General features: G+C 48.8%; 2 protein-coding genes and 1 long non-coding RNA gene across 3 annotated transcripts; all 3 read left to right on the forward strand.

Moving 5' to 3' along the window:
• The first annotated feature begins 454 nt into the window (after positions 1-454).
• Positions 455-1319, forward strand: LOC120652993 (protein RADIALIS-like 3). The gene is made up of 2 exons (XM_039930978.1): positions 455-876; positions 983-1319. The coding sequence occupies exons 1-2, from the start codon at positions 602-604 to the stop codon at positions 1008-1010; spliced, it is 303 nt and encodes a 100-aa protein (XP_039786912.1). The 5' UTR covers positions 455-601; the 3' UTR covers positions 1011-1319.
• Positions 1320-3298: 1979 nt separating this feature from the next.
• Positions 3299-4959, forward strand: LOC120652994. Its single transcript, XR_005666714.1, has 2 exons — positions 3299-4454; positions 4748-4959. It is a non-coding gene; the product is annotated as an uncharacterized LOC120652994 (long non-coding RNA).
• An 11153-nt stretch (positions 4960-16112) lies between these two features.
• LOC120652995 (long chain base biosynthesis protein 1a-like) lies at positions 16113-20886 on the forward strand. Its single transcript, XM_039930979.1, has 13 exons — positions 16113-16498; positions 16802-16957; positions 17040-17134; positions 17249-17340; positions 18092-18185; positions 18284-18356; positions 18436-18568; positions 18837-19011; positions 19152-19292; positions 19491-19586; positions 19683-19824; positions 20187-20314; positions 20403-20886. The coding sequence occupies exons 2-13, from the start codon at positions 16846-16848 to the stop codon at positions 20577-20579; spliced, it is 1458 nt and encodes a 485-aa protein (XP_039786913.1). The 5' UTR covers positions 16113-16498; positions 16802-16845; the 3' UTR covers positions 20580-20886.
• Positions 20887-21775: the final 889 nt, after the last annotated feature.

Consider the following 21775-nt stretch of genomic DNA (forward strand, 5'->3'; position numbering starts at 1 on the left):
TTTCTTTTCAAGTGTTGAACTGAAAAAAAAATGACACGAAGTCGCAGTACTAGAAGCCAGCAAGCTAAGCGCTAGGCTATTAGCCCGGCCGGTAAGGCCATCGATCCCTCTGATTTGGCACCCATTTAACAGAAAGCCAAGCTGCCGTTAAAATAATGCCACATCGTCTAAAGCCCCGATACTTTCTTACGTCTGTCGAATAAAACCCCCGCCAATCAGCTCGCTCATCGGCTACCTGCCATTGCAATCCCTCCCACCCCCTTGCATTGAGCTTTAGCAACTCGCCTCTTAGAATATTGTTAGCAGCATCACTACCATTATACGCCGATCGATTTGCTGCAGCGTAGCATGTAGGAGGTTTTAATTTACACCCATGTTGCGACAAAGCCTTTCTCTGTCCCTCTATAAATATCGTCAGGCCCCGAATGCTTGGTTCGAAGCAACACAGATCGAGCCATCGATCCATTGGCGGGGCAGGGAGCTAGTAGCAGCTTGCCAAAGTCTAGTTGAGAAGCGAGGTAGCTAGACGTTGGTGGTCACTGCCTTGAACAAGCTAAGTGTGTGTGATAGGGAGCGGCGAGAGCTGAGCAGAGGAGGGATCATGTCGTGGAGCGTCAGCGAGAACGCGCGGTTCGAGCGCGCGCTGGCCACCTACGACGAGGACACCCCCGGGCGGTGGGAGCGCGTGGCGGCCGCGGTGGGCGGCGGCAAGACGGCCGACGACGCGAGGCGCCACTACGCCCAGCTCATCGTCGACGTCGGCGACATCGAGTCCGGCGGCTACGACGGCTACCCCAACGGCCGCTCCGGCGACTCCCGCAACGGCAACAGGAACAACAACAACAACAATAACAACAACAACAACAACAACAACAGGTGCGTAGTGCGTACGCTCCCAAGTCCCATCACACACACGCTTCGCTTCTGAGTTCTAGCTTCTGAATGCCCGGCCGATTTACCTGTGCACGGTGCGATTTCGCAGGGGCAGAGCCAACCGGCCGCAGACCTGATGGATCATAAGCTGCAGCTCCATCGTTCGCCATGTCATCAGATATACAAATACATATATTTGTATATGCCGTGTGTATACGTGTGATGCATGCAGGTGTGCACAAGTGTGTCTGTCACTCTGTCGGGAACTGAAGAAAGCCTGTTCTGTAGCGGCGTAGCAGGGAGTCGAATGGCCTGCTAGTGCTAGCTATAGGCAGCTGATGCTCGACCGGCGGCAATGCTCTTCGACTTCGACCACATCTTATATTGCAGTGCATGTAAAGCTTATTGTGTGACTGCTAATCAATCAAGAATCAACTACTAATTTACATTGTGTGACTGCTCTGCCGATTGTTCTTGCAAGAAATTTACCTCCAGAGCTCTACGGGGTTGATTTCGCTAGTATTTTCTTTTCCACGGGAAGGCATTTCGCCTGCTTTTACTGAAAAGCAGATTACATGTTTCATTTTTGGGGGCACAAGATTTGCATCTTGTACAAAAGTTACTGGTTCTGGAATGCAAAGGAAAAGGGCAACGCTCGCATATTCCACCGTTACACAGATCTATGCTGCAGGACGGACAGTCTTTTCATTTTTCTCCACCTCCTCCACCAGCAGTAGGACTCGCCATCTGAGGGCGCAGGGAGGAGAATACAGCACGGCCTTAGGAGAAGCCCAGCTCCTAATTCGACCGAGGGGTTGACCAATCAGCAGAATCATTCATTTCTGCAGCATTCACTTTTCTGCGTCTTGGCGAACTGACCTGAGGCAACTGTTTTATTTTGAAAGGAGGTCACTGGTCTGTCTCACCGTGACTGATACTTTGCTTACCTGTCAGTCACTTTTTAAGCACTCACTATATATACACTGAACCATCTAGAGATCAACCAACAGATCATTTTTATTCAGCTTGGAACATTTTTATCATGCAGCTAGGATATTTTTTTCTTGAGCAGAACATTCATAATTTAAATTAGGAAAGCATTTTCTTGCTTGAGCTATTCACGAGTGGGACTGAACACAACATTGCTTTTTTTTTGTGGAGCAGAACTTTTTTTTTTACTTGAGCAGAACACTCACAAATTCGATTGACATATTATGAGATTGACACAGAAAAATTCTGATTTTTATTTACATATTCGAAATGAAAGTCATGATTTGCTTGATTGGGCAAGTAGTAGCAGTAGTATCATCTGCAAGAAGTGCTCTTTTACGCTAATTAGCTTGGCTCTCTTATCTATCTTGTGAAAGATAGTCTGCTTACATCAGATCGCCAATAACCCGTTGGGTCTAATTATTACAATCCACCAATAAAAAACCACGAAACAAACAAGTAGATTATTTTGTTATTTTTCTTATGATTTGTATGTTCTATTCCAATCGCTCAAGTTTATGCCTTGTACATTTGTACATGGTTTATCAAATTTGATCTAATAATTTGTAGAACCTAAATCAATATTTCGGATAAACTAGTTCAACATCTACATGAAAATATCAAAACAGTATATCACTACAACATAGATGACCTTCTGCGACGAATTTCTCGTGACGATAGAGCTATGCGTCATTGAATACTTTCTGTTTGTGATGTTTCCTAGGAGTCAATACACTTTAGTGACGAAAATGCAGTGTGTGTCACTAAGACCAATCAAAAATCGTCATAACCAATTCCATTGCCACATTTATGACAAAATTTATGACAATTCTAGTTCGTCATAATTGTTTTTAAAATTAATGCTTATGTCATCCTTGTTAGTATGCGCGGCGCAGCCCACATGCGGGGTGGTTTCCATTGCCATTTGATTATGTGAGACTGACACGCACTGCTAGGTTCTACACGTACACATATATTTAGTTAAAAGGTAAGTGTGACCCACTAACCATTCGATGTGAGTTAAGGGGAAAATCTAACCCAAAATGAAATATTAAAGATAGATATAAACTTTCTAAAACTTAGAGATGGGATGAGAAATATAATTAATAATAAAGTACAAGAAATTGTTAACGAGGTGCTGACCTCGGCGTAACCACTATGCGCCGATTGTATTTCGTTAGCTTTAATTTTTACCTTTATTTTTTAGGGTTAATTCTTTCTATAGTTCCTGCAGCCTCCCTATTGAAAGCAAAGGACCAACCATTATACTAATAGTGCATTTCGTTAATTGTGCCATGAAAAATATTCTAGTTCGGAAGCAGGAATCCCGGCCTTTTCCCAGTGCTGAAAGCCCACGTGGAAATCGGCCCTGGGCCATTTGGAAACCCACGAGAAGGTGTCTAACCCTATCCACGATTTTTCCACGGGGCCACCCTCCCGATCCCAGGGACCGGGCGTCACTTCCTCATCGTGAGCGACGCATCTGAGGGCGCCGCCTCACCTCCGCCTCCAGGAGCCGCCGCCGCTCCTCCTCCGCGTCCAGGCGCCGCTACCCCTCCGTCCCTTCATCCTCGTCGGTGGCTCCTGCTCCGCCACCCCTCCGCCGCTCGGCCTCCCCGACGCTGCAACCGCTCGGCCTCCTCGTGGATCTGCAGCAGCGCCTCCAGCTCGGCCTCCGGCCGCCGTCGCTCCGCCCCTCCGCCTCCCCGTCCAGGTTATGCCGCCCCGTTCTACCGCTGCGTCGTCCGCCTCCCCCAACTGCCGGTCCCCCACCTCCCCGTCCAAGATCCGGCACCGCGCTACAGTCCCTCGTCGCCTCCGTCTCCTGTCCGACTGTTGAGATGTGCCTGATATATTGCCATCAACGTTAGATGTCTGTAACTGCAATTTTCACAAAAGGATGTTCTGCTTTTATATTCTCTTTCCTTGCAGGCAATAATGGATACGAGATGCAAGATCACAGGTACATATTTAACTATTGGAATTTACTTCCTTCTATTTTAATTCAATTGCTTCTTTTGTTTCAAAAGATTTAATTGTTTCTAAAAATTGTTTCAGATTCATTTGATTAATTCTGGCCACCTACAAGAGATGTAACTTTCTGTTTGTCTTCCTCTGTTGTTTAATTACAAGTCAAGTGCAAAGTATAGTGCTACTTGCATAATAGATTTTATTTACTAAAGGCAAGAGTATATACGCTGTTTTGGATCTAGTTGCTCGAAGTATCATATTGACAATAATTTGACTGTGCACATTCCGCTCTATCAAAGTAACATTTTTTATAGAAAATTTTATGACTTAATAATATAAGTGAACTACATTGAATAATATCTAAATTAACCATTCCTTATACTTTTTGAAAGAAATCGTATATTTGAATGCTTGTGCTTACAATTTGTGCTTCATTTTTGTTTAGGATGATTATTCAAATAAATATAGATAGCGAAGTTTCTTCAATAAGAGTTTTCCTTCAAAATTTGAAAATCTAGGAATCTAGTGTTCATTCAGACAAGGACATTTCTATTTCAGCTTTAGAATAGAGATTTGGCTGATGCAGAGTGAACTTGAACAGAGAGTCGTCAGTTTGCCAGGTAACTATGATCACACTAGTTCTGGATGAGGACTTCGTGTAGTCCTTTAGTAGAAAGATGTCTTACAAAGATCAATTCCTACTATCTGAAAAAATGGTAGAAAGATGTCTTATAAATAACTTCAGAGATTAATTACTATCTACTTTCTATTTCTATGAACGCAATGATCATGGTTTTAGAATGAACTGTTGGTTTTAATTTCAATAGAAATTTAGATAGTATTTTTTAACAAAAGAAAATGTTATTAAATACTGTAATATGTGCTTACTGGAGCATCATATATTTTCATGCAGGACAAATGTATTGACACTGTAGGTATTGAGATGATTCCAAGGATGAAGTATGGAAACACAAGAAAGTTTACCCATTTCAGATGTCATGTATATTTTACTTCTAGTCTGGAATATTGTATATATTGTATACCATCCCTCTCTGTATCATTTTCTTCCATGTACAGAAGAACTTATTGAATGAAAATATATGGTATATTTTATAATGAATCAAATCGTCATAATGGAGGTGCCACAACATATCCTAGTCATTGCCACATCACATGAGATAAAAAATTTATGACGTTTTCTATCCTACGTGGCACATGTATAGTCATCTAAGCACACAGTTTTGTGATGTTTCTTGGTATTGATTATGACGAAGAATGAGTGTCACAAATTAGTGACGATAGAATAATTGTCATAAGATTTACGACGAAAAAATATGTTTTCGTCGCAGAAGACCTTTTATGATATGGTATAGGCGACGAACTGATTTTCGTCACGCAAATGTCACAGATTATGAAAGACGACGAAAATACCACTTTCAGTGACATAAATGAAACGTCGCAGAAGCCCAAATGTGTTGTAGTGTATTAAAACATCGGACATGTATATTCACAATGTTTAAGTAGTTCATTCCAAATGCTATATCCAAAACACAAAAATAATTAAAAATGTAAACAGATTGGAACTCATTGTTGTATTTATTCTAAGTAACATGATAGTTCAATCGGATCAAAAAACGGAAACGTGGTTCGAGATGAAAGTTCATTTCAAGTTGAGATTGAAAATAATTAATCACGAACACATATCCATCTAATCATATTTGTGCGACACATCATGCGCATGCGCTAATAATGAACAATACAAAACATATAAGCTCGTACCAAAGGTCGATCGGAATTCTAGATTAACTTTTCTTTTTTGCGAAAAGGAATTTCAGATTGACTGCCATCGAACCAAGATCTTTATTAGTGAAGACTTCAGCAATTTGTGGATTGGAAAACGGGTCAGCGAAGCCCAACCAAGTAGCCCATCAGCGAACATAATCCCGTTCGGCCCAGTGAAGCACTCACGCTGTTCTGCTGGCAACCAACAAGAGTATTTTTCTCTCACAGCAAATCAGCACCAGTCATAGCCGAACAGAACAGTTATATATTTAACAGCATCCAGCCATCCAAACAGCCGCGAACGGACCGAGTTGGAAGAGGGGCTCCGTGCTCCGCATGCCTTGTTTCATATTCATGTCCCTTGTACAGTACCTTCCCCCCTCCCCGAGAATTATGCCACTTCTTATAAAATTGTTGTGAACTCCGCGCAATATAAGGTGGCCCTACACGAATTTCTGCAAAATTCATCTACCGAATGAATTTGCGACTAGATTACCGTAGTCCTGTACGACTTACCAACACAACAGCAGCCTCCAAGGCTGAAGCTGCCACTGAATAGCACCGATGATGTTGCACAGATGAGAAGTCAGTCAGTCCGCCAGCCACGAATCTCTTTCATAACGCCTTCCAGATTTGACATTCTCCTGCTCTGCCCTCGCACACAGACTGACCTTCTCTAGGCCCGTTTTCCTCTGCGTTGAAGCAGTCCACCCCCATCTCCTGCACCGCCGGGCGGGCAACGCGAACGCAAGTTGCAACCACGTCAAAACACCACCTCACGACTTCACGAGTCACGACATGCCATTTTTATTTTTGGGTTCTGCGACGCAGGGCTGTTTGATTCTAAATAAATCACCTACTTATAAGTCAGGTGATTTAAAATCAGTGATTTATAAGTCAGAGGTGTTTGGTTGTTAAGTGATTTAAAAGATGTGGGCCCCATACGAAAAAGGGGACTTATAAGTTTTAAGTTGGGGCGCCGCTGCTTAAGACCCTGTTTGGTTTCAAATAAGTCACCAATTTATAAGTCAAAAAGTATAAAAAGTGACTTATTTTGCCAAATATCGTTAGCTTATAAGTCACCCCAACTTATAAGCAATAAGCAGCTCCACCCCAACTTAAAACTTATAAGTCACCCCTTTTCGTGTGGGGCCCACACCTTTTTTCCGCGTGGGGCCCACGGCAACCCTATCTCACCACCCCCCACCCCGTGCTCCGTCTCCTGCCGAAGCGGCCGCCGCTGCGCAGACTTCGCGTCGCCCTGCTGGCCCGCCGCCGCCCTGCTGGACTACCGCCGCGGCAGGTGCGAAGCGCGTCGAGGTCGAGGTCGAGGTGGCCGCCGCTCCGCGAGCCCGGCGCCGCTGTCCCGCGGGTCCGCCGCCGTGCCGAGGGCAGGCCGACGGCGAGTGCTGCGCCAGCGTCCGGAGGGCAGGCCAGCGGCGAGTTGGGGAAGAGAAGGATTGGGGGCGAACCGGAGCTCCTCTATCGCGCCGCACCGGAGTGCCTCGGCCCGGGCGCGCACGGCACCGGAGGGCGCCCGGCGGCGAGCAGCAGCAGAGGTTCTGGACTGGCGGCGAGCACGGCGCCCGGCAGCGGAGCGCCGCCGCTGACCTTTGCCTCACCGCGCGGGCCTCCATCTCCGCGCCCGAATCTCGCCATCGTGCGCAGAACTCGCCTCCACGTGGCCCTGCTCGCCCCTGCTCGGGATGCCGCGCGCCGGCTCCACCACCTCTCGCCGTCGCGGCCGCCGCCTGCGCCCTCCACATCTCGCCGCTGCCGCCCCTTGCCCCAGATCCGGTAGCCGCGAGCCATCCGAGCTCGGTCTACGCGTGTGGAGGAGCCGAGGCGCTCCCCGTTGCGGTCGCGCGTGCAAAGGCGGAGGAGGGCGAGGTGATCCGCATCCGCGTCGAAGGAGGCTCCGCCGGTTGGGAGGGAGAGAGGGGGAGGGGGTCGGACGGGCTGGTGGAGAGAGAGGGGATTATAAGTCACCTGCAACCAAGCAGACTAGACTTATAAGTCAAGTGACCTACCTAAAACTTATAAGTTGAGGTGACTTATAAGTTATGGTTGTTTGACAAATTAAATTATTTTTTTTACTTTTTAGCTTATAAGTAGGTGACTTATTTGGAACCAAACAGAACCTCAACTCTGGGCCTTGTTTGGTTAGGGGTGAAAAAGTTTTTGCCCCTTTGATGAAGCATCCCCTCATAAGAGAAGACTTAAATGTGTTACAAATATCAGTCACAGGAGGCTGATGACACATTTATTACATCAGATGGTTCATTACCGTACAACTCTACGCGGTAGTGAGCAGAGAAGCGCCACTATCGCGAGGATTACAATCCACACACACGCAACGATATTAAATATAAAAAGAAAGTCATCAGAGTCTTGCGCCATGCGGTAACTCCTGCGGGTGACCCAAAACCACAGGCAAGGCTGGGTGCAGGACGGTACCCCTACTCAACGTCGTCGGGCACAAAGTCTGGATCTTCTTCTGTAAAAATAAAGAATGGGGTGAGTACAAACGTACTCAGCAAGTCCAACCACACCCACGGAGGGGGTATAAACAGAATATCATGCACATGGTAAATCAAGGATAAGGCTAGTGTTTGATTTGCGGAAAACAATATTTTATGCAGGGGTTCGTTTGAAAACAAATATTTCTAAAACTAGTTTTTCTTATATCGAGTAACACCAAGGGTCGATCCGCACAGGATCCAAGTTTTAAGACTGCAACCGGACTCCTCATCCACCGTAGCACACGGCACAACTACCGGACACATCTCCAAAACCACTCACGCCAAACCATCCCAAAGTAAACACTAGTTGTGAGACCACACTGTAACTCGCCAAGTACCGTGGGCACGGACTATTCGAATAGTTTTCAACTCTGCAGAGGTGTGCAACTTTACCCACAAGTGGGGTACCGCAACACGATCACCTTAGTGTCGGTGCAGATCCCAACAAAGCCTTTACCCACCTTAGCTAGACCTGACTAGCCACCACGGGATCCACCAAGGGGGCATTGACCTATCTCTGAGGTTTAACCGGAGCCTAAGTCACACAGAACATATCCCTTCTCCTTGGTCACCCGTTGCTCTCAGCTCTCCTGATGACTATCAGACTAACTAGTGGGGTTTATGCTAAGCCGTTGCCCATACAACGGTCGAGTGGTTTGCACGAGAGTGGAGTTAGGTGAGATGTAACACCAACTCGATCCTTAGGGGTGACAAGATGGATATCTCCCTTCTCTGCCCTGCCACACAGGCACGAGCACACCAGCCGGCAAATCACACAGAAATGCCATCCATCCCGCTTAAACTCATCTTTCGAAAATTCCACTTTTCACCCTTCCCACATACTCACACATTTTCCTTTATAAAACAGATTGTATTGAATTTGAGGTCCTAAGCGTAGCGTTCTAGCAGTGATTAACGTCCAAACAACACATTCAGACCTTAATCTAGGTGGTCAAGGAATGATTATCACAAATCAAGGGGTGGCTATCCAACCGTGTTTTCATGCAAGCAAAACATATGCAATTTTGTAAAATAGGCCAATAGGTTGTGTTTATAAAAACTAGGACAAAAGCATGCATCAAAGGATGGGATTGAACTTGTCGTCATCGAAGCCTTCGGGGAAGTCCTGATCAAGCTGCTGTCATTCGGGCTCGGGATCGCAGAACTGATCCTCGTTCGCTTGCTCACAGTACTGCTCGTCAACGGGCTCTCCTTCGTTCACACCGTGATCTACGACGCATACAAACAAACACACAATCAAGAAAAAGAAATAAAAGTTTTATCGTTGAGCTCGAATCAGAAATAATTAAAATATGGAGTTCGGAGTTATATTTTTGGGTGGTTTCCTAATGGCATGGTCAAAACTATGTTATGAGAGGCATGGTAAAGTTTTAGGTCGATCCGAGGTCGTTTGGCGCATGAAATGATAGGTTAAACAAAGGTTTAGGGGTTAAATAATGGTCCAGGGACCTGTTTGTAATTATATTTGAGAAAGCAGGGGCTTGGTTTGTATTTTAGAAACTATTTGGGTTATTCTAAAAGGGGTCAGGGACTTATTTATAAATATGTTGCAGAGTGGAGGGGTTTGTTTGTGAATATCATAAAGGGCAGGGATGTTTTTGCATAAAAGCCAAAGGGTGGAGGGATTCTTTAATAAATATAATAGAAGGGAGGGGTGTCGGTACCCCAGGACTGGGGTACCCCCTCTTGCTGAGTCTGGGCAAGGGCCTTGTAGTTATCCTTAACTACATCCAAATAGCCGGACCCCTGAGATCCGGAGTCATGTTCTCCCAGCAACGCTCCGGACCGTTCCACAGTTGGGAAAGGTCCGGAGACACCACGTGTCCCGGAAGAGGCAGGAACTCGTGCGCAAGCAGCCGGGGCTCCGGACCTCCTAAGGAGACCGGACCCCCGCAGGGTCCCGGACCCCACATGGGGTCCCGGACCCCCTGTATAATAACCGGACCCCTCACTAAGGGAAGAGATCGACTGCCCCGCGTCGGGGTGGTCCGGGGCCGCCACGTGTCTACAAGACATGGCCGTTTGAATTTCCATACCAACGTTCACCCACCATTGCATTTATTGCGGTAGGTGAACGACTGCATTGATATAGCAGAAGCTGAGGCGTTTCATTGACCAGGGGATACTATTGATCGCGTATTACCAAGGCAGTGGAGCCGCTGGCGCCGCCCATACTGCGTCTGCCAGTCTGCCGTAACAGATGGATACGACGGCTCAGCTTCGCCCATTATGACGCTGCATAATAGCCTCAGCAGGCCACGCCGCAAGCTACGCTACTCCAACGGGCGCCTAGCTGACGGGACAAGAAAAGACCCCCCTGAGTCAGAAGAGCAGCAGTGTGCATATCGGAGGAAAGATTCGCTACCACTGTAGCCACAGTCACGTTGGGCCCACCTGTCGGGGCATCAACATTCTATGTATCCGCTCCCCCTTGATCTATAAAAGGAGGGGGCGCCGCTAGAAAACCTCAGGCTGGGCAAGAGCCAAGGCCAGCAGAGGATAGGTTCATACACACCACCAAGAACAATACATCTCTCAGTGGACGTAGGGTATTACGCTCCGGCGGCCCGAACCACTCTAAATCGTGTGTTCTTGAGTCCTTGTCTCAGCGTAGATCCAGCCCCATCGCCTAGTACTTCCCCGAGTACTCCCTCACTGGGAATAGGCGGGTGCGTTCCGCCACCCGGCTGTGGGTACCCCTAGAACCCCACAACATTTTGGCGCCGTCCGTGGGGAGCGTCAGGCGCAGGTTGGATCTTCAGGCCTCTGGGCTGTGTTCTTCCTCTGCAACAACGAACCTGAAGATGAAGGAAGGCAGGGCCACACTCACTCCACCTGTCGTGGCACCGGCGCGGCAACGCCCTCGGTGCGGCGGCGCACGACAGCGACGCCTGCTGTGCGTCGCCACTGCGACACCTCGGAGTCGGCGTAGCGGCGCACAACGGAGGCGCCGCTGGGCGCTGCTGCCCCTACGTCGACTGAAGGTTTTCTCTCAAGCAACGGCCACACCTCCTCTGCGGTGGCATGGTGTCGGCTCAAGGCTTCCTCTCAACATGGAGCCTGGAGCCGACGGCCATCCCGGAGGAAGTGGACCGTGTCGTCCTGCCGTCTCCAGCACCGGAGATCCACCTCAGCGTTGCTCGGTGCTGCTGCAGACAGGACCCGCCACCTCGCGCGGGGGCCCCTGGACGCTAGCACCAAGGACAAGCCGGCGAACGACCGCACTTCTCCACGCGTCGCACCGGTCCATCTGCTGCACAAGGGCTCTGGTTTCCATCGGCAACGGCGACGGCAGGGGGAGGGGGCCTCTTCCATTCAAAGCCAAAGAATTTGTCTCATGCCATGTAAGCATGTGACAGCTCTTAGGCAAGGAGGGGTCCCCCGAGCTCCCGAGGTGATGCTGGATGATGCGGTTCAGGCACGTCCAGGGCGCCTTCACCTCCGAAGAAGAACACGCTGTATAGCATGCAGCCGTAGGTTACTCCTAAAAAAAGACTAAGAGAATTCCTTCTTTGTAATAACGTGACGCCTACGTGTGTGTCCAGAGCGGTCAAGGTCCGACCTTGTAAACCCGACCTCTGGCCCTATCACACAAACAGGCAAAAAACGGTCCGGAGCGGTGGAGGTCCGACCTCGTAATCCCGACCTCTGATGTATACCGTGACAACCACAATAATAAAGGAGATTTTCTTTCTCAGTTTTTACCTAGGCTCCGCCCTGGGTTACATTTATTCGCCTTGGTTTAACTATTCTTTCCTCTTGAACGGAGTTTTCCTTATTGCTAACAATCCAAGTTAAGTTGCTAGCTTATGGTCAGGTGAAGACACCCCTTCTAGCTGGAAGGCAGTCCGGACCCCTGAGGACCTGCTCTGGAGAAGTGGTGCTTGTATCCTGGGGTAGAGAAGCTCCGCGTAGCATAGCCTGGTAATGTACCCTAAGTTTACGTACTTCACTACCCTGTTACAAGTACTCTAGTATCCAGGACTGCTGTCCTTAGAGGTCCCGGGCTCCCTTCTAGTATAAGGCTTGGTTTCTTTACACCTTACTATGAGGTCTGGTAGCATGCTTCATCAGGTCGTCAGCAACGACCCAAGTCCACTCCGGTGGCCCGCTCCGGCGGAGACCGCTCGCCACGGTCGCTCCAAGTCCACTCCGGTGGCCCGCTCCGGCGGAGACCGCTCGCCACGGTCGCTCCAAGTCCACTCCGGTGGCCCGCTCCGGCGGAGACCGCTCGCCACGGTCGCTCCAAGTCCACTCCGGTGGCCCGCTCCGGCGGAGACCGCTCGCCACGGTCGCTCCAAGTCCACTCCGGTGGCCCGCTCCGGCGGAGACCGCTCGCCACGGTCGCTACAAGTCCACTCCGGTGGCCCGCTCCGGCGGAGACCGCTCGCCACGGTCGCTACAAGTCCACTCCGGTGGCCCGCTCCGGCGGAGACCGCTCGCCACGGTCGACAAGAGCCGGGTCCGGGAAGTGGTGCTTACTCCCTGAGCGATCCGAAGTCTGTGTAGCCGCTTAGCTTGGTTCCGTACCCTAAGCCTACACCTTCGTCGCCCAATGGAGAGCACTCTAGTACCTGAACCTGGCAACAGGCATACCGGCCTCAGGGGTCCGGGATGCCCGCTCTCTCCATGAGCACACCAACGCAATCAACTTGCGTAGGAACACATCACGATGGTGGCCCCACCTGCGGGTTCGTACCTCACCCGAGGTGGGCCCGGGGGCCACTGTCGGTACCCCAGGACTGGGGTACCCCCTCTTGCTGAGTCTGGGCAAGGGCCTTGTAGTTATCCTTAACTACATCCAAACAGCCGGACCCCTGAGATCCGGAGTCATGTTCTCCCAGCAACGCTCCGGACCGTTCCACAGTTGGGAAAGGTCCGGAGACACCACGTGTCCCGGAAGAGGCAGGAACTCGTGCGCAAGCAGCCGGGGCTCCGGACCTCCTAAGGAGACCGGACCCCCGCAGGGTCCCGGACCCCACATGGGGTCCCGGACCCCCTGTATAATAACCGGACCCCTCACTAAGGGAAGAGATCGACGCCCCGCGTCGGGGTGGTCCGGGGCCGCCACGTGTCTACAAGACATGGCCGTTTGAATTTCCATACCAACGTTCACCCACCATTGCATTTATTGCGGTAGGTGAACGACTGCATTGATATAGCAGAAGCTGAGGCGTTTCATTGACCAGGGGATACTATTGATCGCGTATTACCAAGGCAGTGGAGCCGCTGGCGCCGCCCATACTGCGTCTGCCAGTCTGCCGTAACAGATGGATACGACGGCTCAGCTTCGCCCATTATGACGCTGCATAATAGCCTCAGCAGGCCACGCCGCAAGCTACGCTACTCCAACGGGCGCCTAGCTGACGGGACAAGAAAAGACCCCCCTGAGTCAGAAGAGCAGCAGTGTGCATATCGGAGGAAAGATTCGCTACCACTGTAGCCACAGTCACGTTGGGCCCACCTGTCGGGGCATCAACATTCTATGTATCCGCTCCCCCTTGATCTATAAAAGGAGGGGGCGCCGCTAGAAAACCTCAGGCTGGGCAAGAGCCAAGGCCAGCAGAGGATAGGTACATACACACCACCAAGAACAATACATCTCCCAGTGGACGTAGGGTATTACGCTCCGGCGGCCCGAACCACTCTAAATCGTGTGTTCTTGAGTCCTTGTCTCAGCGTAGATCCAGTCCCATCGCCTAGTACTTCCCCGAGTACTCCCTCACTGGGAATAGGCGGGTGCGTTCCGCCACCCGGCTGTGGGTACCCCTAGAACCCCACAACAAGGGGGTTATGGGCAAAAGTGCCCTGTCTCCTTCCTCCCCTCGCGCTGAGGAACAGGGAAGGGGGACGGCGCTCACCGGCGGCGGCCAATCCGGCCGTCCAGGGCCATGGCGGCGGCCGGGAGCGAGGGGGAAAGGGGAAGGGAGGTGCGCGGGTGTGATTCCCGTCCTCACCTCGGGCTGGGGCGGTGCGCAGAGGCGGGCCGACGGGAGCGGGCGGCGGCGGGTGGAGGAGACTACGGCGGCGGTGCTGCGGGCTAGGAAGGAGGCTATGGCCGGCGAGCGAGGTTGTGATGAGGGGGAGCCGCGCTGGGTGCCATTTTATAGGCGATTTAGGTCGGTGGGGGAGGCCGTGGCGGTGAGGTCGGCCGGCGAGCTCCGCGGGCGGAATTAATGGTGGGTGGCCGCGTTGGGTTGTCGCGGAGCGGCGAGGGCGTCGAGGCCGCTCACTGTGGCACGTGGAGGGGGAGGCTGGGCGTTGCTGCTAGGCGACGCATGGCGCGGCGGTGCACGTGGAGCAGCGGCCGGGCGTGCGTGGGCGAGCCGTTAGCAGGGGCGAGCGGGGTCGGGGCACGGCGAGCGGCGCGGGTACGGCTCGGCAAGCACGCGGGGGCGGCAGCGAGAGGTGGCACGGCGGGCGTCGCGAACATGCGGTGCGCGTGCGCGCGTGTCGCGGCTCGGCGTGCCGAGCACCACGTGCGTGCGCGCGCGCGGGCGCACGGGCAGGCCGAGGTGGCGCGCGTGTACGCGGGCGAGCAGGCGCTGCGGTGTGCGCGAGCGCGGCGGCCAGGAGCAGGCCGGAGCGGGGAGGGGCGCTCGGGCGGTCGGAGTGCGGCGTGGCTCGGGGGCATGCGCGCGTGGGCAGGCGGCCATTGGGCGCGCACGTCCGTGTGGGCCAGGTGCGGCGGCGGGCCGAGCGTGGAGGAGGGGCGGGGCGGCCGGGCGTGCGCGACAGGAGAGGAAGGGGGCCGGGGCAGGCCGGGGCGAGCCGTGCTCGGGGAGGAGAGAGGGAAGGAAGGAAGGAGAGGGAGAGAAAGAGAGAAAAGAGAAAAAGAAAGGGAGAAAAGAAAAGGGGAAAAGAGAAAAAAATGGAGAAAAGATAAGAAAAATGGGAAAAAGGAAAAGGGAAAGAAAAAGTGGGGCGAGTGCGCGCTGGCAGCGATCGCGGCCCCGGTCGGCCTCGCTCGGTGTCGGGCATGCGTACGCGAGCAGACAGGGGAGGTGGGCACGCGCGGCGCTTGCGGTCAAGCAGCACTCGGGTGCACGCAGCAAGGAGGAGAGGAAGGAGAGAGAGAAAAAGAGAAGGGGAGAGATTCGCGGTGACGATCGCAACGGGCGGTCGCGCGTGGGCGACATGCGGCCGCGTGACGCGAGATGGGACGGCGGTGGGAAAAAAAAGAAGTACGGTCAGCGGAGAAAAGGGATGGAATGACAAATGAAGTCGGGTGTCGGTACGGCGGAAACCTCTGGGGAAATTAGGGTTTAGAATTAATTGAGCTCAACGATGAAAAAGAGTTTTGAAAAATTTTACCGTGTGATTTATTTGGTGAATTTTTCGTGTCGTTACATTTGACCACTAATTAAAGGTATTAAATGAAGTCTAATTACAAAACAACCTCCACAATTATGGTACTGTAGCATGTGCTGTAGCTAATAAGGTCTTTGACCGCATGATCAGAGGGTGATTAGCGACGGTTACTGTAGCGTCACTGTAGCCAATCATGGTAAAACTTGGCTCATTAGATTCATCTCGAAAAGTTACACCCATCCGAGAAAAAAGTTTCGCAAATAAATTTTGTTTAGTACTCCATGCATATATTCGTTTTTTTTTTGAAAAAAATTTGAAGACTGTAACCAAATATGGCCCTCCTGCACACTGAAGTCAGTCTTGAGGGGCCATCAGGCAGGGGAGCCACGAAGAAGACAGGCAGCTCCTAGGTGGTTAACCAACCACTAAAAGCCCAGAACCAGAAGATGATGCAGTAGACTAGTGGACGTCACTATTTTTCCTTAGAATTAGTTTTTTTTAAGAAGTTACTTAGAATTAGTATCAGCCAGTATTTTTTTTGAAGGACAAGTATCAGCCAGGATTGACCATTGCCACCCGGATTAACGCTGGCCGGCTGGCCCGATCGAGACTAGACGACGGACAGTGAGCCGAGCCTACCCAGCCCAGGCAGCGCCAGCCAAAGGCGACCGCCGCCCGGGCGCAAGCCCACTCAAACCCATCGCGCGTCTCGTCTTCCTCCTCCGCGTCGTCGTCTCTCCTTCTTCCCTCCCCCGCCCCCCGTTATATTACAACCCGCATCGCGGCTGCACGGACCACCGCCTCGGACCCGTCGCCCACCCTCCACTGCTCGCATACGACTCACCGCCGCCCGCCCCCGCCTGGCTCCCGGGCCCATTCGCCGACCCGTCGCCGGCGAAGGCGCGCCGCCTCCTCCCGCTGAAAGCGAAGCGCGCCACCTCGGAGGGATTGTAGCCGCCGTCCTCCTCCTGTAGACGGCGGGAGGGCGGAGATCCCGCCGGAGTTGGGGCTGATCCCCCTTTCTCTCGGTAAGGAAGCCCTAGCTTCGCTTGGTTGAATTGTCTGCGTTCTCCCTCTGGATCTTCCCGCTGGTGCCAAGCAAATCCGAATCTCCCTTGCTGGGGCAGGCGCTCCAAGCCATCCAATTTGTGGCGGAATCCCTTGCTGTGTGCGGGGGGTAGTAACAGTGGTTTATATCTCCCGAGAATTCGAAAGGGGTTCAGCTGAACCCACGAGTCCTCCCACGCACTGGCCGCCGCGGCCCCTGCTTTCCGCATTGGATTCGGCTATCCAGCGATCGATCTGACTGGTTGGCACTGTCTGCTTGGCAGATTCAAGGCGCTGGTAGTTCATACGAGAAGCTCCTGGGGGGAATATGGACATGGCATTGCCAGTTGTGAATGCCACCGCGGCGGTGCTCGCTCGTGTCTCGGCTGCGTTCAATGCCCCTCTTGCCCGTGCCGTCGTCTTCGGGGTACATATTGATGGTAATCCCTCTTTCCTGTTGGATTGATGAGTTGGCTCGGTTGGGCTTAGTGTCTGACATTCACGGGCGTTGTGATTTGCCAGGGCACTTGGTCGTGGAAGGGCTTCTTATTGCAGTCATAGTGTTCCAGCTCACCAGGAAGAGCTACAAACCCCCAAAGAAGCCACTCACTGAAAAGGTGAGATGTTCTTCTCATTGCTAACTACTGGGTTCATTTAATGGATACACAGTATTTGTTTGGTCATTGCTTCATGAAGCATATAACTGAAGGTTAGCATTTTGATCTCTGCAGGAGATTGATGAGCTATGTGATGAATGGGAGCCAGAGCCACTATGCCCTCCGATCAAGGAGGGGGCCAGGATTGACACTCCAATGTTGGAAAGGTTTGTGCGATGGCTTGCTTTCCATGACTACTAGTTAAAACAGTAGTTGAACCAATGGTGTCGAAAACTTTTTGTTCTGGTGGGAATGGCTTTATTCTCAAAGTGATTTCACAAATACTTTTAGGGTCAATGCAGATCATTGTTGCGTGATGAGTAGGCCTACATATTATTTCATATCTATGGATTAACTGGATGGATTCGCTGTTCTTACATTGCGTTGCACTTAACTTAATAGTGCCATGTGAAGGACCAATATTGATCTGGAACATTTTTTCTAATAGTAGGGTTTCTTGCCATCAGGTTATAAGCTTTGCCTTCATGTAGTTGCCAATATTATGTTATTTCTATGATTACATTTCACTAATAACCCAGCAGTTTCATCAATGTACGCTCTCTTAGTCAGCAATTCCTGCCAGCATGCATAGCTGCATGCTTTTTATATTTTCTTTGGGGGAATAGCTATTGAGCATCCCTTATGATGGCAGTGCTATATCTGAAGTCACTCCTGTACATGGAATATTCTTTCTGCTGAATTTCCCCCAGTAGTATTTTTAAGTTATCTGTGTATGTTATCTAATTCACAGAAATTTTCCTCGAGACATTTCTGGTTTTCTGTTATCAGAATAGATGCATGCAGTATGGAATACGATGCGAAGTAATTATGATTGCAGTATGTCTGTTGTTGTTCGACATCTTATATTATTTAAACTTCTGAGCATCAGATTAACCCTTCTATTCTGCTTTTGTACAGTGCTGCCGGACCGCATACAATCGTTGATGGTAAAGAAGTTGTCAACTTTGCGTCGGCAAACTACCTCGGTTTAATTGGCAATGAGAAGATTATTGTAAGAGACAAGTCCATTGCTTGACACTGTTTCAACAAATGTTTTTTTTGTTTGTTTGGGCCTTTGGGGAATATCTAAACGATGTGGGTGACTTTCAGGATTCTTGTGTTGGTTCACTGGAGAAATATGGTGTTGGGTCTTGTGGTCCACGTGGCTTCTATGGAACAATTGGTTAGTACCATCTTTCACTGACAATGACCTCTGTTGCAAATATAGAGTAGGATCTTACCTTTTCACTCTACCCTTGCAGATGTCCACCTTGACTGTGAGGCAAAAATAGCTAAATTCCTCGGAACTCCAGACTCCATTCTGTATTCTTATGGGATTTCTACAATATTCAGTGTGATACCAGCCTTTTGTAAGAAAGGAGATATCATAGTCGCGTAAGTTCACCTTCTTCTTTGATGAAAATTTATGAAATGTACAATTAGTCATGGAACTTTGACATTCTTGTTGTAGTGATGACCACATGCTTGACCTTTTAGGCACCATGAGTTTATCTATAGCTCGTAAGCTTCAGCAAAGTTGTCACCTTTTTCTTGTCTCTATTAATTGCTATTGCTCCTCACTCCACCTGGCTATTTTTTCCATTAATTTATTTTTCTGTTTTTTCTGTTGCTGAATTTCCACTTGTATTGAATGTTATTGCAGCGACGAGGGTGTTCACTGGGCAGTGCAAAATGGTCTCCATCTATCAAGAAGTACTGTGGTGTACTTCAAGCACAATGATATGGCTTCACTTGCAAGCACTTTGGAAAAACTTACTCGTGGAAATAAACGTGCTGAAAAGATCAGACGCTACATTGTTGTAGAATCCATTTACCAGGTGCAGTACCGTTTGGGATTGTTGTGTAGATATGTGTTGTCTTTTTTTTTGTATGTAGGGTTGAAAGTTTGCAACATGTGACAGCATACCTGATCAATTCATGAAACGAATCTTACTGCTGCTGTGATTTGTGAATGCAGAATTCTGGCCAAATTGCCCCCTTGGATGAGATTGTCAGGATGAAGGAGAAATATCGGTTCCGTGTTATTCTGGAGGAGAGTCATTCTTTTGGGGTGCTTGGAAAGTCTGGGCGTGGCCTTGCTGAACATTATGGAGTTCCCGTGAGTATTTTGCTTCGGCTTTTTTTAAACATGTTTCACTGTGACACTAAAATGGTATAAAAGAAAAAAAAACAAGTGTTAATAGTCCACAGCTTCCTGGGCCGTCATCAATTGATTCATGGAATATGGATCTAGTACTTTTAACTGGATACTTAAGCACATTCTTCCATTTTCTGAAATTCCACCATGCTTGTGCAGGTTGAAAAAATCGATATCATCACTGCTGGAATGGGAAATGCTTTGGCCACTGATGGTGGCTTCTGTACAGGAAGTGTCAGAGTTGTTGATCATCAGGTAGATGCAATACCAGATTGATGGAACATCAATTTTTTTATGTAGATATTCTTTCATTTTAATCTTTTATCTGATCAAGGAGATATAATTTTGCAGCGTCTAAGTAGCTCTGGGTATGTTTTCTCTGCCTCGCTGCCACCTTATCTTGCCAGTGCTGCTGTTTCTGCCGTCAACTACCTGGAGGAAAACCCGTCAGTTCTTGCAAACCTAAGGAGCAATATTGCTCTTTTGCATAAAGGTAGAAATGATTTTATTGTCATTAAACTATTTGCTTCATCCATTCTTATTTATTTGTTCTTTTCCCTGGGTTAATGAGGGAAAATATGGGCACACCACTTAGTCGGCTACCTAAGTGTAAACTTTTAAACTATACGCAAGTCATCATATGAGTTTACTATGCAATATTTTTGCCCGTGAGCCCTAGGTTCCTAACCACAAGGTACAACAGAATTTAGTTGTGAAACAGATATACATAATCCATTATATGAGCTAAGAAAGTATAATACGGCATGCAGTAACTACTATTGTCCATGCAAGATGATTGCCAACTATTAAGCAGCGTACTAGTGGCATGTTGACACCATTTTATTCACTCTGCAGAACTATCGGATACTCCGGGGCTTGAAATTTCCAGCCATGTTCTGTCACCTATCGTCTTCCTTAAACTGAAAAAATCGACAGGTTCCCCTACCACCGACCTAGATCTTCTTGAAACTATTGCTGAGAGGGTAAGTTTGAATCAACTCTAATAAAACTTCAAGCTGCAGTTTACATGACTTTTTGTAAGCACCTGTTTATACATTCTTTCCCCATCAGGTCTTGAAGGAAGATTCAGTTTTCATTGTGACATCAAAGAAGTCAAATCTTGATATGTGCAAACTTCCCATTGGAATCCGTCTGTTTGTATCAGCTGGCCACACTGAATCAGACATCTCCGCACTTTCCTCATCCTTGAAGAGGGTTTCTGCGTCGGTTCTTTCAGACCACTTTTGATCCAAGCCAGATTCCCTTGAAGACGAAATGGGACCCTTTCTACATGATGTGTACTCTAGGCCGTGTGGATTTGGTAAATGTACATAACCTGTACATTTCTACATCTGATGAATTGATCTTGTTGTTGCTCATACCTATAGTACTTGCCAAATAAAATTTTGTAGTAACAGTAATGTCGAAGAATAGTGCGTTTGTGCTGTACATCTTGCTGATTTCCATGTAGTAATGATTTTCCCTGTAACCTGAGCTACTCGTTGGCCATTGTCTATCTGAGTCCATATAGTGAGCTGTTACTTTTTTATTGGAAGACCAACGACATACACTTTCAGACGAATGCAGTACCTCTTTTCCTGTGATGATATTTATTCTCATTGACAAAGATGACCCAGGTCTTAGAAAAATTCATTCAGCAAAACAGAAATATATAGATGCGCTTACAGTTACTAAATGGTATCCTACAACGTCAATGAAACACTTAGTAATCCTAAATTCCTATGTGTTAGCTTCTCCAAAATTACAGCATCATATAATAAGTCTGATATGACTCAATGTGAGATATCTTGAATTTGCTTCTTTGAGAACCTAGTTAAGTTGTAAGATGTTGTGTCTATTTTAAAGAACGTAAAAAACAAGTATCATGCGAAACAACTTCTACCCAATGCTATTGTGTCTATTGTATCATGCACTCTCTAAAATTGACCTGCAAGCTGCAACACAACTTTCCAAATGCATAGTATCATGAATTTGATTCTTCGAGTCCCAAGCTAATTTACTCCATGTATGCTAATGGACGCAAAACAAGGACCATACAAGATAATTCCACACGTCCACACCATTGCTATCGTGCAATTTCCAATTATTAGATTTTGTGTCCAAATTGTACCTTCATGATAATATATTATTTCGCCCTCCCATTTTTGATTTACAGCCATGTGAGCGAAGAAAATATTGTGGCATGAGTATGCAATGTTTTGATTTTTTTTAGATTATAAGATGCAATGTTTTGATACTTGGGAGTTTGGCCTCATCTTTGTGAGATCTTGCAAGATTCATTGCAGATTCTTACCATCATTTCAATAGCTACAGGTAGATGCAAATGTAGCAATATACCAAACTCTTTGCAACCTTTCAAAAAAAAAACTCTTTGCCCTTTACCGTATTATATTAGGTAGACAAATACTCGTAAGGAAAGGACA

The sequence above is a fragment of the Panicum virgatum genome, chromosome 9K (genome assembly GCF_016808335.1).
Source record: "Panicum virgatum strain AP13 chromosome 9K, P.virgatum_v5, whole genome shotgun sequence".
Classification (NCBI taxonomy): domain Eukaryota; kingdom Viridiplantae; phylum Streptophyta; class Magnoliopsida; order Poales; family Poaceae; genus Panicum; species Panicum virgatum.